Source organism: Nicotiana sylvestris, chromosome 1, assembly GCF_000393655.2.
Source record: "Nicotiana sylvestris chromosome 1, ASM39365v2, whole genome shotgun sequence".
Taxonomy (NCBI): Eukaryota; Viridiplantae; Streptophyta; class Magnoliopsida; order Solanales; family Solanaceae; genus Nicotiana; species Nicotiana sylvestris.
The window spans coordinates 30,927,338-30,945,902 of NC_091057.1; the positions used below are offsets into that span (position 1 = coordinate 30,927,338).

The 18,565-nt window shown below is 36.4% G+C and overlaps 3 protein-coding genes across 4 annotated transcripts; 2 read left to right on the top strand and 1 right to left on the bottom strand.

Moving 5' to 3' along the window:
- The first annotated feature begins 3,829 nt into the window (after positions 1-3,829).
- On the top strand, positions 3,830-5,444 carry LOC138868218 (secreted RxLR effector protein 161-like). Its single transcript, XM_070145746.1, has 2 exons — positions 3,830-4,133; positions 5,374-5,444. Exons 1-2 carry the CDS (start codon positions 3,830-3,832, stop codon positions 5,442-5,444), a joined length of 375 nt encoding a protein of 124 aa, XP_070001847.1.
- Positions 5,445-8,126: 2,682 nt separating this feature from the next.
- On the bottom strand, positions 8,127-12,658 carry LOC104215993 (probable disease resistance RPP8-like protein 2). Its single transcript, XM_009765952.2, has 3 exons — positions 11,326-12,658; positions 8,716-10,404; positions 8,127-8,545 (listed from the first exon to the last, which is right to left on the bottom strand). Exons 1-3 carry the CDS (start codon positions 12,329-12,331, stop codon positions 8,454-8,456), a joined length of 2,787 nt encoding a protein of 928 aa, XP_009764254.1. The 5' UTR covers positions 12,332-12,658; the 3' UTR covers positions 8,127-8,453.
- Positions 12,659-13,184: 526 nt separating this feature from the next.
- Positions 13,185-16,903, top strand: LOC104215994 (probable disease resistance RPP8-like protein 2). Of its 2 annotated transcripts, none has more exons than XM_009765954.2 (3): positions 13,185-14,365; positions 14,514-16,292; positions 16,625-16,903. In XM_009765954.2, the coding sequence occupies exons 1-3, from the start codon at positions 13,366-13,368 to the stop codon at positions 16,675-16,677; spliced, it is 2,832 nt and encodes a 943-aa protein (XP_009764256.2). In that variant the 5' UTR covers positions 13,185-13,365; the 3' UTR covers positions 16,678-16,903. The 2 variants fall into 2 exon arrangements, with proteins under 2 accessions (XP_009764256.2, XP_009764255.2); XM_009765953.2 differs by having other exon boundaries at positions 13,186-14,365; positions 14,511-16,292.
- The last annotated feature ends 1,662 nt before the right edge of the window (positions 16,904-18,565 follow it).

Sequence of the window (18,565 nt, forward strand, 5' to 3'; positions counted from 1 at the left end):
GAAATAATCTTGATTTGTGTCGTCAGCTATTAAATAATATTTGTGTCAAATATGGGAGACAATAAACAAGAAGAATCTACATCAAGTGTCAACAATACGTCATCATTGGCATCTTCGCTTATGACAAGAATTGTGTCAAATGCGAAATTTGCGGTAGAAATTTTTGACGGGTCCGGACATTTTGGGATGTGGCAAGGCGCGAGGTTCTAGATGTCCTTTTTCAACAAGGGCTAGATCTTGCCATTGAAGAAAAAAGACCAGATGTTATTGGAGAAGAAGATTGGAGAATTATCAACCGTGTTGCTTGCGGTACCATTCGATCCTACCTTGCTAGAGAGCAGAAATATCCATACACAAAGGAAACTTCTGCAAGTAAATTATGGAAAGCACTGGAGGATAAATTTTTGAAGAAAAATAGTCAAAATAAATTGTACATGAAGAAGAGACTGTTTCACTTCACCTATGTTCCTGGTACCACGATGAATGAACATATCACCAGTTTCAATAAGTTGGTCACAGATTTGCAAAATATGGATACAACTTATGATGATGGTGACTTGGCCTTAATGTTGTTGGCGTCACTTCCTGATGAGTACGAGCACCTTGAAACTACTCTACTCCATGGAAATGACGAAGTTTCTCTCAGAGAAGTTTGTTCGTCTTTGTACAGCTATGAACAAAGAAAGCGAGAAAAAACAAGGGCTAGATCTGGCCATTGAAGAAAAGAAACCAGATGTTATTGGAGAAGAAGATTGGAAGATTCTCAACCGTGTTGCTTGCGGTACCATTCGATCCTACCTTGCTAGAGAGCAGAAATATCCATACACAAAGGAAACTTCTGCAAGTAAATTATGGAAAGCACTGGAGGATAAATTTTTGAAGAAAAATAGTCAAAATAAATTGTACATGAAGAAGAGACTGTTTCACTTCACCTATGTTCCTGGTACCACGATGAATGAACATATCACCAGTTTCAATAAGTTGGTCACAGATTTGCAAAATATGGATACAACTTATGATGATGGTGACTTGGCCTTAATGTTGTTGGCGTCACTTCCTGATGAGTACGAGCACCTTGAAACTACTCTACTCCATGGAAATGACGAAATTTCTCTCAGAGAAGTTTGTTCGGCTTTGTACAGCTATGAACAAAGAAAGCGAGAAAAACAGAAGGGCGGAGAAGGAGAAGCACTGTTTGTGAGGGGTCGTCCTCAAAATCAAACGAGGACAAAGAAGGGAAGATCCAAGTCAAGATCCAGACCCAGCAAAGATGAATGTGCTTTTTGTCGAGAAAAAGGGCACTGGAAGAAAGACTGTCCGAAGTTGAAGAATAAGGCCAAACATAACAATGGAAAGGCCATTATGGATTCAAATGTAGCTGATTGTGATGATTCAGACTTCTCATTAGTTACAACAGAGTCATCAACATCATCAGACATATGGTTGATGGACTCGGCTTGTAGCTATCATATGTGTCCCAACAGGGACTGGTTTGTGGAATTTCAAGAAGGAGAATATGGAGTCATCCACACAGCGGATAACAGCCCTCTTACCTCATATGGCATTGGTTCAATACGATTAAGGAACCATGATGGAATGATCAGAACATTAACAGATGTTCGATTTGTACCGGATTTGAAAAAGAATCTCATCTCTGTAGGAGCCCTAGAATCAAAAGGGTTCAAAATCATTGCAGAAAATGGAGTGATGAGAGTATGCTCTGGTGCACTAGTGGTAATGAAGGCTAATCGGAAGAATAATAATATGTACCGCTATCGTGGCAGTACAGTTATTGGGACAGCGACAGTGACATCCAGTGACGACAAAGAGGCAGAAGCAACCAAGCTATGGCACATGCGCTTGGGACATGCTGGAGGAAAATCCTTGAAAACTCTATCAGATCAAGGATTGTTAAAAGGAGTAAAGGCTTGCAACTTGGAGTTTTGTGAGCATTGTGTCAAAGGGAAACAGACAAGGGTTAAATTTGGTACATCGATCCATAATACTAAAGGCATTTTGGATTATGTACACTCTGATGTTTGGGGTCCTTCCAAAACACCTTCATTGGGTGGGAAGCACTATTTTGTAACCTTTGTTGATGATTTTTCTCGAAGAGTGTGGGTGTATACAATGAAAAACAAAGATGAAGTGCTGGGAATTTTTCTCAAATGGAAGACGATGGTGGAGAATCAAACAGGCAGGAGGATCAAGTGTATTCGCACAGACAATGGAGGTGAATACAAAAATGATCATTTCAATAAGGTCTGTGAAAATGATGGCATCGTCCGACACTTCACTGTTAGACATACACCACAACAGAATGGAGTGGCAGAACGTATGAACCGGACCTTGCTGGAGAAGGTACGGTGTATGTTGTCCAATGCTGGCTTGGGCAAAGAATTTTGGGCTGAGGCAATTACATATGCATGCCACCTCATTAATCGTCTACCATCTGCTGCTATTGATGGCAAGACACCATTTGAAAAATGGTATGGAAAACCTGCTGTAGATTATAACTCTTTGCACGTGTTTGGCTCAACTGCATATTATCATGTGACGGAGTCAAAATTGGATCCAAGGGCAAAGAAGGCTATTTTTATGGGAATTACTTCTGGAGTCAAAGGATATCGCTTATGGTGTCCTATGACAAAGAAAGTAATATTCAGCAGGGATGTTACCTTTGATGAATCTGCTATGGTAAATAAGGTAACAGAAGATACCAAACAAAATAAAGGTGCTTCTAAGCAGGTGGAGTTTGAGGGAAAATTTATTTTTCCTACACAAGAAGCAGAGGAGGAAACAAATGAAGATTACCCTCTGGAAGGAGAGCCAGTAGAGGAGATTCCAACTCAGGAACCTCAACAACAACTTGAATCAATAGCAACCAGCAGGCCAAAAAGAACAATAACGAAACATGTTCGTCTCATAGAGACGGTTGCTTGTGCAACCTCAATTGTAGCTGATGATGTTCCTACTACTTATAAAGACGCTGTCCAAAGTTCAGAAGAAGATAAGTGGAGGATTGCCATGAATGATGAAATACAGTCCCTTCATCAGAATCATACATGGAGATTGGCCAATCTCCCGAAGGGAAAGAAAGCAATTGGGTGCAAATGGGTATTTGCAAAGAAGGAAGGATTTCCTAACCAAGTAGATGTTCGCTACAAAGCAAGATTGGTGGCCAAAGGATATGCTCAAAAGGAGGGAATTGATTACAATGAAGTGTTTTCTCCAGTTGTAAAACATTCCTCCATTAGAATTATGTTGTCTTTGGTAGCACAATTGGATTTGGAACTAGTTCAGATGGATGTAAAAACTGCGTTTTTACATGGAAACTTGGAGGAGGAAATCTACATGACTCAGCCAGAAGGATTCAAAGTTGCTGGAAAAGAAAATATGGTGTGCAAACTTGAAAAATCATTGTACGGATTGAAACAATCTTCTAGACAATGGTACAAGCGATTTGACGAGTTTATGTTGCGGCAAGGGTACAAGAGAAGCAAATACGATCATTGTGTGTATTTGCGCAAGCTTAAAGATGGTTCCTTTGTATATCTTCTCCTATATGTTGATGATATGTTGATAGCTTCCAAGAATTCGGAAGAAATTGATAAGTTGAAGATTCAACTGAAGAAGGAGTTCGAGATGAAGGATCTAGGTGAGGCAAAGAAAATTCTTGGCATTGGAGATAATAAGAGATAGACGTTCAAAGAAACTCTGTTTATCTCAAAAGGAATATTTGAAGAGAGTACTTCAACGTTTTGGCATAGATGACAAGACTAAGCCAGTTAGTACTCCACTTGCTCCCCATTTTAAGCTGAGTCCTACTATGTCGCCAAAGGATGAAGTTGAACGGGAGTATATGTCAAAGGTACCATACGCAAATGTTGTTGGTAGCTTGATGTATGCAATGGTCTGTACGAGACCTGACATTTCACAAGCTGTTGGAGTTATTAGCAGATATATGCATAATCCAGGAAAGGGGCATTGGCAAGCTATGAAGTGGATTCTACGGTATATTCATAATACTGTAGATGTCGGGTTAGTTTTTGAGCAGGAAGATAATCAGTCTGTAATTGGATATTGTGACTCAGATTTTGCGGGTGATCTGGACAAACGAAGATCAACTACTGGTTATGTGTTTACTTTTGCAAAGGCACCAGTTAGTTGGAAGTCTACTTTGCAGTCAACAGTTGCTTTGTCTACAACAGAGGCAGAGTATATGGCTATTACAGAGGCTGTGAAGGAGGCAATTTGGCTTCAAGGATTGCTAAAGGAGCTTGGTGTTGAACAAAAAGGTATCACAATTTTTTGTGATAGTCAAAGTGTTATTCAATTAGCGAAGAACCAAGTTTATCATGCAAGGACGAAGCACATTGATGTTCGGTATCATTTTGTACGAGAAATCATAGAAGAAGGTGGAGTCACGATGAAGAAAATTCATACTACAGAGAATCCTGCTGATATGCTGACAAAAGTGGTGACTGCGGTCAAGTTTCAACATTGTTTGGATTTGATCAACATTGTTGAACACTGAAGATTGAAGATGAAGACACAACCAAAATTTGTTATTGAGAGAATATTGAAGATGTGGAATTTTGCCAAGGTGGAGATTTGTTGAATTTGGCAAAGTCCCACATCGGTGGGTTAGCCATTTGGTTGGAAAATTTTCCCTATAAAAGAAGGTCTAATGTTTAGGATTTAAACACACCTCTCATTTGCCTTCTCATCTATTTAAGGCATTTGTATCTTCTCTCTTTAGTATTATTTCACTTGTATTTTGGAGTGGAATAAAATATTGGTTGTGTCCGAGGAGTAAGCAAAATTAGCCGAACCTCGTAAATTCTGGTGTTTCCTTTATTGTTATTTTATTGTCTTATTTATTATTTGGTGGCTGTCATAATTTTTGGTATAGTAGTTGTGACTTATTCACACTATATACATTTGGCTTCCGCAACACATTTTACTTCTGTGGACCCACGATTATATATTTTTCACATCATCAAGTTAAGATAAACTATACCAACATGTGACCCTATATATAATAAGCATAATTTGGTATAATATAGAATATAAAGTTAATGACCTGCTATAAATCTAAAGTTAGTAAATAAGATATACATATAGTGTAAAAATCAGTTAGATTGAAACTAAAACATAAAAACCAAAAACGAGAAAAATCGTTTATGAGAAAAACTATAGGTCAATACAAAGAAGAAAAGCTGCATGAGTTTTGATTCACTAGTAAAAACTTAAACCCTCTCTTTTGACCTCGTTTATGCCGGGCTTCTTCTTTGATGTCAGACAGATAAATAAAATTGCTGAACCTATGAGCCCTTATCATTTATCAATATTTTTGTGTAACTTGCGAAGTTCCCCAGAGTTTCTTAGTTGGCTGGCTTGCATTGGCTGCAGCAATGATCAGAATAGCTGCTTTTTCATAAAAATAAATAGCTCTAACTGCCCAAGGTTGTTATTCTAGGATGCATCTAGAAACAAGAGGGGGAAGGGGAGGGTAAATTGCATCTTGCCCAATTTTCGTGTGCCAAAGAACCTGATTCTTTGACTAAATTATTCTGACACAAAACTGAAAGTGAAGTGCGGAAATTAAAGACACAAGTAATTTTTATGTGGAAAATCTTCTTGCCCAAAGGATTAAAAAACTACGACCTCATAGGATTTGCCTCAAAATTTCACTAGTTTCAAAGAAGGATTTTAGGTTACAACTCAATAACCAAAGGGACTTACTCTAGTATCTTACCCTTACAATCAACCCAATTGTAGCTAAGTTTTTGGTTGCAACTCTATAACCAAGGAGACTAACTCTAGCTTAGAAAGCAAAAACAAACTCTTCAGAAATTGATCACCTATGTTTTAAAAGGCAGCCCGGTGCACTAAGCTCCCGCTATGCGCGGGATCTAAGGAAGGGCCGGTGATCACCTATGTTTACACTTCTCAAAAGCAAAATAGGTTACAATTTAAGAACAATTGACTTAAACTAAATAACTAAAGAACATCAGCAACTTCGTCTTCTGGACCTGGTTCTTCAGTTGAGTAGCTTGAATCCTTGAAAGCACCTTCTGCTATGAACACTATTTTTTTTGTATGATTCTCCGTTTTTGAATGGAATAACATTACCTTCAATAGCAACAACGTGATGCTTTATATAGAGATGAGGTTGGATGAAATCCTTCTCCAATTTATGCTCCAAAACCTAACAGAAATCGGTTAAAAAAAAAAAGAATCCAAATAGGATTTGGTTTCCTTATTTGTTTTTAAACTCCCCAAACCTTTTCCTTTAAGGCAAGTACTTTCATAATTGTTGAATTCTTTTCAAACACGAATTCCTCTAGCTAATATTTTCCATATAGTCCATGAATCTAATTCTTTAAGAAACCCGACTTGCATTAAGATTTGACTTTCCTTAGAAGACTCCTTCACATGCTTTTTATTTCTATGCAAGTATTCCAATAATTAATGAATCCTTGTTGACCACAACTCCTTCAATTATTACCATATTTTTAGTCCACGAAATAACTCCTTCAAGGAATCTAAACTGGAACAGAATTCCAGCTCAACCGACTTGCACTAGGAATAAGCTTCCAGCTTCTGATCAGCGTCTTTAAGGGACCTGGTTCTTTCGATATTTGCATGACACATCTGCAACCATGTATATCAGCATAGCAAACATCTTCATGAGAGTTGGTTCATTGTCAGCGATTGGTTAATCATCAAAACCACTTTTAAGCACATCTTCTTCAAAGGACCTGGTGGTCGGTTCTTTCATTGACAACATATTTGTACATAATCCAGTAGCATAATAACATGTTCATGAAACCTGGTTCTTTCAACATAGTAAATTCTGGTTTGTTAATCATCAAAACATAACACGTGCTCAGCTCAACAAAGGTGGACAATTTTTTATGATGACAAATCTATGTGTAAATCAGTCAACAGTTTGCTCGTTTTTTCATCAATCTTCAGCAATAAGAACCTGTTTTATTAACAATACTCTTCTTCAATTTGTCCTTGTTTGCACAAGTATAAGGGAGTCGCCCTCCATTCATTGCAACCCTAAACATGGTTAGGAAGAATTCAATATTTTGAACCTGCAAATAGACAAACTCAACAAGACAACCATGTTTACTGATTAGCATATGTGCACATACTTAATTTCCCCATTTTGACATCATCGAAACAAAAATATTAGTAGAGTTTAAAGTGAGAACGAAGCAATATCAAATTCATGGTCACTCGGGCTGTACTAACATGCACATAAATCAAGAACTCAATATTGGAGTTTAAAAGCAACTCATCTAATTTATCAAGAGTTGAGGAGGCTGAAATGCAAAGACTTACCAACTTGAAATTCGTTCCCCCTTCATGCGAACCATTGAAAGTCATGATTACCTTTAAGACTAGGATATATAAGATCAAGATTGGGGGTAGGAACCTGGTTCAACGACATGATAATTTAACAAGTTAATGCAGTCAATGTTGGAAAGGAGGTAAAAAAGAATGCTTCCTTCTCTTCTTAGCAAAGAAACTTTTCTCTCGCTGTTTAAGACAAAAGAAAACACATGATAAGAAGATATTTCATTTATGGATTAAACTTTGTTTCCTAATGAATTGAAGTTTGACTTGGGGATGATTTTGCTGCGTTACAAAGGTATACAACTAGTTATTCTCGCTCTGTAAATTTTTCTAGCATATAGCCATATACCATCTTTTTTGCCCATTTTACAAAAGAAAAACGAGGGAGAGAAAGAACAGAATAAGTTCAGCTTGCTCATGTACGATCCCTTTCTAGCTTGAATATGGAATATGTACTGGATTGACATCATTAGACAGTGATGAAAGAGGAGAAACATGAGAAATTAGGTCTTTTGTGTTGTTTTTTTTGGGTCTTTTGTGCTTGCTCGCTAAATTTCTATTATTTCTTGAGAGCTCAATCACAAGCGGATTGAAGTTTTCTTTTCAAACTTATATAAAAATTATTTCTTGTGCACAAGCAGATTGAAGTTTTTCTGTTCACACTTAAATAAAAATGCTCAAACCCTTTGCCGCCCGAACTGTTAATCATCCTGCATGTTTTTTAGAAAAATTCGAATGTAATATTTAAAAAGTAAAAAATAAATAAAGTTAATAATATAGAGGGTAAAATTGTATTTGGCGCTAACAATTTGTGAAATCCGGTTGAGTCTAAGTGCAATAAGCATAATAAGTGATTTTTGTGTTACAAACAGAAGAACCTTCATAAATTAAACAGAGACAGACACACGCAAACATGACAATTTCTTCATAACGAAGAACAGAACGTCTTCTCAAGTTTGCACAAGTTGAAGAGCGTTATTAATAAGAAACAATGTCAACTCTTTACCACCATCTCGGAAGTGATCGGGTCTTCCACATCTCAAAGAAGCATCCCGCACAATCGTGTTGCCTTTGACTTGTCACCATTTTCCATCGACAGCAGCATGGAATGTTATTAAGCTATTTGCAAACCCAGAGGAGGCTTCAGCTTCATCTTGTGATCTGGTTATATCTGTGCACAAGGAGAAATGTTCAAGAATCATGTTTAATCTTAGGAGTCTTATATTTATATTAGACATGGAAGAAATAGGGGACACACAAAAGACTGAATACTTTGCTATTTTTAATGTGTAAATATATAGAGAAAACTGAAGAAAATATTAATTCAGGTAGATAACTCACCTTCAATTCTCGCAGAAGTGATCTCGTGGAGCATATCTGCAAATGGTTTAGGCATCTTTGTTATCTCTACCTTTTTGAGAGCAGTAAGGAGTTTCAAGTCATGTAGGATCCTCAGTTTCTTGCAATTTTCAATTCTTATGTTACAGAGCTTCGGCATAGAATTGATTTCTACAGTCCAACTCTCCAAAAACATCAAATTCAATATTTCTATACGTTTGAGTTCAGTAAAACCAGAAGGAGGACTGACCATATGTGTCCCTTCAAAAGCGTTATCATCGAGGACTAGAACTCGTAAATTAGGAAGCTTAGATAACTTCTCCATGGGATCTTTCTCAAGTTCAGAGCCAATCAGGACTAACTTAGTCAAACTTGGGGAGATTTTGTTTTTCGATGGCAGCTCACGGATATGCCCCTCAATGCAAATGATTCGAACAGCCTGATATTGCAATAATTCCCTTATAGCAGAATGCCTGTTATCTTCATAGCAGTCAAAGTTTCTGACATCAATAGACAACTGGATCTGTTTGTTTGAAGGTTGTTTCAGATGCTCGTTGATGAACTGTAGGTCAGTGAGATCACCGTCAATCTTCACAGCTAGGTTATGAAGTTCGGCTAATGTCTGCAGATCAGTAACGTTGCAAACCCTTGTGATGAAGTTCTCTAGTGTCTCAAGCTCTGTCAATCCATCTAACCGCAATTTGTCTCCGGTGTATGTTTGAAACATACGTGGAAGATATAGATGTTTCATTTTTCTCATCTTCCACAGCACGTTTGGCAGAATCACCTCAGTAATCGAATCATCCACTCGCAAGTCAAGTACTTGTAAGTATAACAAATTACTAATAGCCAATGGTAACTGATTCAAAATACATCCCTTGAAACTCAAATATCTCAAGTGCACTAGCTTGGATATACCTTCCAGTAATCCAAATGATAATTCGTTCCATCCAATATCAACCCCATCAAAATCAAGAAGTCTAAGCAGCTTTAACTCTTCGACATCAAACTTACCTGACAATCGAACAGGAGTCCTACCTTGCTGCTTGTGTGCGTCAAGGATATGTAGGCTATGAAGGTTCCTAGTGCGCTCTTTCTTGGCCAGAATGCCGCTATCCTCTAGCTTTTCTAGGCACACAAACAATCGTCGTGTTTTGTTTCTTGAAGATGATGAAGAGAAATCTGAACCTAGCCGAGAATCAACAATGTGGCTGGAATTTATCTGGTTACCCTTTGATATACATAGTTGTCGCATCATTCTGGAAATGCGGCAAAATTTGAGCCTTCTAACACTTGGAACTTCCTCTTCTTCAACCTCATGAACCATACTCATCCTTGCAAGTTCTGTTAGATAGTTCTCCGCGACACTGATATCTTGCGGCTTTACTAAGCCTTCGACGATCCAGAAGTGATATAACTTCTCTGTGTCAATCACCGAGTCTTCTGGCCAAAAGCCCAAGTAAATAAAACATAGTTTGAGGTGATCTGGTAAGTCATCAAAACTTGGAGCTAAAACTTGTAGTACATTGTCAGTTAGAAATGACATTAAGTTTTGATGCACTATATTCCACTCGTCCAGGCTTTCTTTACCTGCCAACTCTTGACCGAGTTTGATGATCGCCGCTGGGACCCCTTCACAGCGTTTCACCATCTCCCTCCCTATATTCTCCTTCTCTGCGCTAAGTTTATCTTCTGCCAACGAGAAATCGAGAATTTAACAAAAAAGGAAAAGGTGACATTAAAATTTTTTCCACTTTCTTACATTATAACATATATGGTTTGACAACTAACAAAACATGATAAATGACCCATTACAAGTAAAAATACAATGATATTGTAGAAAATATGACAGTAAAGTATGGGTCGCAATTTTACCATTCTTTTCCCTCTCAGATTGCCTATTTTCAACTTAGCTACATATTACCACCTATTTTAAGACATAGTGGTGATTTGTTGTGAAAAAGATGAGGTGATTAATTTTCTACTCTTTCTTGTATGGTATTCGCCTATTTTAATAGATTATTTAGGTATGGCAAAATTGATAAATTCTAGAGTCTTCTACCATATAGAGAGCAGAAATGAAAGAGAGAAGAGCACAGGATAAACCCATCATCTAAACCTGAATTAAGATGTATACAATATAAGCTCTTATATACACATGTAACTTACTATCACTAACCTCTACTGTTAACTAAGCTGGTGACAATTGTCACCACTAACCGACTAATTACCAACTTAACTAACTAAAATGACTAATATACACACTTCAACAAAAATCAGCACAAGAAGCATAGCCCGTCCAATTTAACTTTAAACTTGTTATTTTATTTATTTTATCTTTAATGAAATTTTTTTTATAGCCACGCAAAAACTGAAAGATATATAATGCTTTTTACCCTTTAGATGTTGTTCGATTACCAAGAGGATAGACAAGGATATCTCATGGATTAGTTATATCATTACAATCGCATATTCTATCCCAGTAACCAAACAATTCCTTAAGCTTTTAATACTATAAATTCTTTTTTTAAAAAAAATCTTTTTTCTTAAACTTAGTGTCAAGTCAAACTCCATAATTCTATACAGAGCATCTTTTAGAGGAAATGTACGTACCTCGATTATGTCGCCGGTATTCTTCCATAAGTAACTCCCATGCGTGGTTTTCCTTCAGTCCGCGCACAGTGTAGACGGATTGTGGCTTCAGAAAACCATATTCAGTAACTTGTCTCTTCCGCGTCGTAAGCAATATTCTGTGACCCTTGTTGGTAATTGGTGAGAAACGGTCATCTAAGAGTATACGCTGCAGTTCATCCAGAACTTCAGTAGACCATATATCATCTAGAACAAACAGGAATCTTCCACCTTCACTAAGTTTTCTAAAGATTATATCAACCAGCTGATCTTCTGATTTATCGGTACAATTTTTTCTGTCAAAATAGCGAGCAATATGCAGAAGGATGTTTCCCGGGTTAAACGTGGAAGATACGGGAATCCAGATTCTATGAAGAAATTTGTACCAAATCTCAGGGTGATCATAGATCTCGTAAGCAAGAGTTGTCTTTCCCACTCCGCCAGATCCACATAGTGAAATGACTTTTAAGTCCTCGGACTCGTCCATTAGATATTCGATAACCTGAACTTTATCTTCCTTCAACCCAATGGAATTACGATCTGGCCGACTGTAATAATCGAGCCTTTCCCATTCGTCTTTCTCTGTTAATTCTGCAGGCAAGTCCGATATGAGGTAAGATAATTTCTGAAGAGCATGTTTGACCTGATAGTACAATTCTCTTAGCTCAAACTTGATTCTAGCATGTGGATCATGAGATTTTGAAAGACGAGAGGGTAAATTCAAACATCTAATTTTACTAGAATTATTTCTTAGACCATGATTTTTAACGGCTTCCTCTGTATTACAGGCAGCTTCGTCAATTTTGGTGATTAACTGCTCTATTGTATTGCTTTGATTTGGACCTGCATTCTTTAGAATTGACTGGTTATCCATAAGCAGTTTAGTTAAATCCTGGATTTGCTCACCTAACCCAATATCTGCTGTTGTTTCTTCATCGGACAACCGACGAAATCTTTCCATGGCAAAGAAGATTTCGAGCTCCTTCATTGTCGTCTAGCTAGCTACTACGGTAAAACCTCCAAAAGAGTTCAGCTTTCTTAAAAATATGAAAAAAGGAAAATTATCAATTTGAGAAGTTCGACCAAAAGGATTGAGAATTTAAGTTCACTTTCAACGAAAGAAGACTATAGCCGGATCGAAAAGCTGGACAACTTATACAATGGTGAAAGAAGATTTAACTCTCAAGGCATGTATTAAAACATTTTTCTCTATCCAGCTGGGGTTCCATTAACAGCTTGTTTGGAAGGTTGTTACGTATCGTTTCATAATGTATCATATTGTATCGTATTGTATTATATTGTATCGTTTGATAAATACAATATTTTGATAAATTGTATCGTTTGTTGTTGTTTCATGATTTCACGTACCGGCAATATGAAGAATAAATTTGTAGTATTACAAAGAAAATTATGATACGGAGTAGAATTATTATATAAAAAAGGTAGGATAAAGGACTATTTATAATAATAATAAAGGGCAAGATAAGAAAAAAAGACAAGGTAACAATGCGACCACACCAAATCTGTCGTTAGATAAAGTGGATTTAACGATACGATACAATAAAATTTAAGTAACAATCAAAACAATATAATGTTGTATTTAAAGTAACAATACAATTCAATATAATAAACCATCTAAATGGGCATTTTTAACATTTTTTATAACGGCAAGAGTGTTTTGATTTGCAAAGTCAGTATAACATAAGTTAAATATAAACTATTTTATAAAAGTAGGGATTAGTTGGAGGAGGCGGCATGCTGAAAAAACCTATCAACATATTTGGACATTTCGTTATAGGAACTTTGACTTTTGAGGGGAAAAATATATATAGGATTAACTCCATTAAAATAGATCGTGCTGCCATTGACATCTCCATTCTGGTGTCCAGTGAAAGCTTTCAATATAGGCTATTGTTTTCTTTCATTAAACGTAAATATTTTCTTTCCTTAAATTCTCAATCCTTTTGGTTGAGCTGCTCAAATCGATATTTTTCTTTTTTCATATTTTTAAGAAAAAAGATAATGAAGGAGCTCGAAATCTCAGTTGCAGTGGAAAGACTTAGCCGGTTGTCCGATGAAGAAACAGCATTGGAAATTGGGTTAAGTGAACGCATCGAGGATATAACTAAACTGTTACAGGATAATCGGTCTATTCTAAAGAACGATGATCCAAGTCAAAGAGAGACAATAGACGAGCTGATCACCAAAATTGACGAAGTTTCATTTAACATAGAGTACGCCATCGGAAATCATGGTCTATCAAGGAATAAGTCCAGAAAATTTAGCATGGGATGTATGTCATGTTGCATGCAAAGCCAAGATGATGATCCATATTTTAGAATCAAGTGTGAGGTAAGAGAACTGTACGACGAGGTCAAACATGCTCTTGAGAAGTTATCTTACTTGCCTGAGTCAAATGAGAAAGACGACGAATGGAAGAGCCCCGATTATTATTACAACCTCCCACCTGATCGCGATGTTGTTGGCCTCACGAAAGTTAAATCTGAGCTACTCCAATGCCTCATCGATGAGTCCGAGTACTTAAAAGTCATTTCACTCTGTGGGGTTGGCGGAGTAGGAAAGACCACTCTAGCACACGAAGTGTTCCAAGATCCAGGGATTGAGTTAGAATTTAAGTATCGAATATGGATCCCTGTTTCTTCCAAGTTTAACACCAAATACATACTTATGCACATTCTTAGCTGCATTGAATCACGTCGTCATTTAGCCGACAAACCACAAGCCGAGTTGGCTGATGATATTATATATTCTATTAAAAAAGGTGGAAGATTCCTGTTTGTTCTAGATGATGTATGGTCGACTCGAGTTTTGGATGAACTGCAGCGTCTACTCTTATCAGCTAAGAAGAAGGGTTCCAGTTCCAGCATATTGCTTACCACACGGAAGAGGCAAGTAGCTGAATACGGTATTCTCAAGCCGCCATTTGTCTACACAGTGCGCCGCCTCATGAAAAACGACGCCTGGAAGTTATTTATGGAAGAACACCGGCGACACAATCAAGGTACGTACCTATATTTCTCGGCCATCCTAAAAGCTGTTATTAAATCCGGGTTCCAGCATATTGCTTATTTAGTGGATACAATTTTTTTTTGGGAGTAAATTTGTTGTTCCTTTTTTGTTAAATAACCCTCGATTTCTCGTGGCAGAAGATAAACTCAGCGCAGAGAAGGAGAATATAGGGAAGGAGATGGTGAAACGCTGTGAAGGGGTCCCATTGGCGATCATCAAACTCGGTCAAGAGTTGGCAGGTAAAGAAAGCCTGGACGAGTGGAGTATAGTGCATCAAAACTTGATGTCATTTCTAACTGACAATGTACTACAAGTTTTAGCTCCGAGCTTTGATGACTTACCAGATCACCTCAAACTATGCTTTATTTATTTGGGCCTTTGGCCAGAAGACTCAGTGATAGATGCAGAGAAGTTATATCACTTCTGGATCGTCGAAGGCTTAGTAAAGCCGCAAGATATCAGAGTCGGAGTAACAGCGTTAAATGTAGCAGAGCAATATCTAACAGAACTTGCAAGGATGAGTATGGTTGAGGTTGAAGAAGAGGATGCTCCAAGTGTTAGAAGGCTCAAATTTTGCCGCGTTACCAGAATGATGCGACAACTATGTATATCAAAGGGTAACCAGATAAATTTCAGCCACAGGATTGATTCTTTGGTAGGTTCAAATTCCACTTCGTCATTTTTAAGAAACAAAACAGGACGCTTGTTCGTGTGTCTAGAAAAGCTAGAGGATAGCGGCATTCTGGCCAAGAAACAGCACACTTGGAACCTTCATAGCCTACATATCCTTGATGCACACAAGCGGCAAGCCAAGAGACCTGTACGGTTGTCAGGCAAGTTTGATGTTGAGGAGTTAAGGTTGCTTAGACTTCTCGATTTTGATGGGGCTGAAATTGGATGGGACGAAATAGCAGCTGATGGGAGGTCAATTATTAGACGGAGTGAATTACTGGAAGGGATATCCAAGCTAGTTCGCTTGAGGTATCTGAGTTTCAAGAGATGTATTTTGACTCAGTTACCAGCGGCTATTAGTAATTTGCTATGCTTACAAGTACTTGACTTGCGCGTGGATGATTCGATTACTGAGGTGATTCTGCCAAACGTGCTATGGAAGATGAGAAAAATGAAACATCTATATCTTCCACGGATGTTTCGAACATACACTGGAGACAAATTGCGGTTAGATGGCTTGACAGAGCTTGAGACACTAGAGAACTTCATCACAAGGGTGTGCAACGTTACTGATCTGCAGACATTGACCGAACTTCATAACCTAGCTGTGAAGATTGACGGTGATCTCACTGACCTACAGTTCATCAACGAGCATCTGAAACAACCTTCCAACAAACAGATCCAGTTGTCTATTGATGTCAGAAACTTTGACTGCTTTGTAGATAACAGGCATTCTGTTATCAGGGAACTATTACAGTATCGAGCTATCCGAATTTTTTGCATTGAGGGGCATATCCGCGAGCTGCCACCAAAAAACAAAATCTCCCCAAGTTTGACTAAGTTAGTCCTGATTGGCTCTGAACTTGAGAAAGATCCTATGGAAAGTTTATCTAAGCTTCCCAATTTACGGGTTCTAGTCCTCGATGATAATGCTTTTGAAGGGACGGACATGGTCAGTCCTCCTTCTGGTTTTACTGAACTCAAACGTTTAGAAATCTTGAATTTGATATTTTTGGAGAGTTGGACTATACAAAACAATTCTGTGCCCAAGCTTTCTAGCATAAAAATTGAAAATTGCCCGAAATTGAGGATCCCAGATGGCTTCAAGTTCCTCACTGCTCTCAAAAAATTGGAGATTGCAAAGATGCCTAAATCATTTGCAAATATGCTCTGCGGGATAGATGGAAGACGAGACGAAGACACAGACATAGTAGAGTATGTGAAGATCACTTTTCCGATAACTGATGGTGAGCTACCTATCCATGTCTTTACTATTTACAGTCAAACCTCTCTATAACAGCATCCTTGTATAATAGTCATTCATTATAAAAGCTAGCCAAGTCATTCTCGGAACTGATTTGTATGTTATGTTATAATATATGTCCTCTGTAACAGCACTTCACGATAGCAACAAAAAAATATCGGAACAAACGAGGTTATTATAGAGAGGTTTGACTGTATTCCTATTAAACTATTCCCTCAATAATAATAAAAAAGGCGCTATAATTGAAATCTATTTCTCCAATTGTACTAAATATAAGATTAAACATGATCCTTTAACATTTCTCCTTGTTTACAGAGATAACCAGATCACGAGATGAAGCCTCCTCATCAGATGTGCATACAGCTTAACATTCCATGCTGCTATCAATAAAAAATGGTGAAAGACCCTCTCATTGTTGAGTTGAAGTTCATTCCTGCTTTTTTTCCTTTTTTTAAATGTTGCACTCGAGAAGAAGTTTTGTGATTATTTGTTATTTTTTGAAGACATTGCGATGTTTGTGTGTGTTTAATTTATGAAGGGACTGAATTGGATTATGGTTCACCACTTTTTCAATGGTTTGATAATAAACTAATACTACGTAGTAGTTTGTTTAACTAAGTTTTTAAAATCAGCTTATTTTAATTTATTTTTCTCAAAAGTGTTTTCAAAGAAATAATTTTGGTCAGAAGCAGTTAGTATGTTTTAAAGTCTTTTTTTTTCAAAAGTACTGGTGATAAGTTGCTTGTGTTTAGTTAATTAATTTGAAAGCCATTTTTGAGCAGCAATTAATATTTGACCAAACTCTTAAAAGTACTTCTAAATGTATTTTATGTAAAAAATACTTTTCAAAAAAATGCTTTTGGAAAAAAAACTGCATTTTTCTAATTCTAAAAAACTGCTTCTACTCAAAAGCACATTTTTCCTTTTAAAAGCTTGACCAAACACCTTTAACTTTGAAATTTTTTGGGGCAAAAATTACACTTTTAACAGGCTATTATAAGTGGCTATCCGAATGATTGTTTAATGAGCATCAATTTTACATACAGGTTTTTAAAAATTATCCGATTGTGGATACGCCACTTCAAATTTCTCACATAATGAAATCATTTTGAAAAAATAATACAGTCAAACCTCTCTCTAACAGTCTCATTTGTTTCGATATTTTGGATTTTTTAACTTTTAGCCCGTACCAGAAATAATTTACATTCAGTAGGCGAAAAAGTGTATAATATTTGTATAATTTTTGTATATAACATACATAATGTATATATACAAAATATATATATATTCAGCTATTATTTTTAGAGCGACTATACAGTATCATTTTCTATATATTTGGTTGTTATAGCAAGGTTGTTATACAATTATTACAACATTTGATATTTAACTATTATTGACTATTATAGACACAAATTATATCTTTTCCTTTTTTAATGTTACAAATAAAAATAAGAAAATTATTCAAATTTAGAATCTCAAAGAATATGCACGTTTAACTAATTTATTATTAAATAAAGCTAATATATTATTTCTCCAAGACACACAATTAAAGCTACTTAAAATTTAAAAAGTTTCAATATTGGTAGAAAAATTCTATAATTATAGCTTATTTTGTAGATTCTTGTCTGGCTATATAACGCTTGAATTGATGAAACTTTTACCAAATTTTCAACAAAAGATACGTGCAGACCTTCAAATATTAGATATTATGCACGATATAACTTTAGTGCAATGGAATGAAAATATAAAAGTATATTTTTAATGGAATTGGATGAAACCTTTAATCATTGAAGTATGTATTAACAAATATTCTTCTATCAGAAATGGTGTACTAAATTTTTAAAAATTTGGTCAAAATCTCTGGACTTATCATTGGTAATCGTAGAGATTCTACATATATGACTGTTCCGAGAAAAACTTAACTTTTATTGAAATATTATTTACAGAAATAATATTATAGATGAGTCTGACTATATATTCAAAACTTGTTCCAAAAGGAGAAAAAAAGGAAGACGGCGAAAGAAGGAAGATACATGGCAATACAGCCTTATATTGAGGTGACATACTTAAATAAGACTAGTCTTCCGATGAGCGCGTTGCGTGTGTATCCCGTCTCAATAAATACATATTTTTTAAAAATTACACAAATACTATATTAATTAATTACATTTGAGTTAAAAAATAAGTTTAAGAGAAAAATATGAGTTTCTGAAATGATGATTGTTGATTTTATTCATTAGCAACTCAATAAATGAA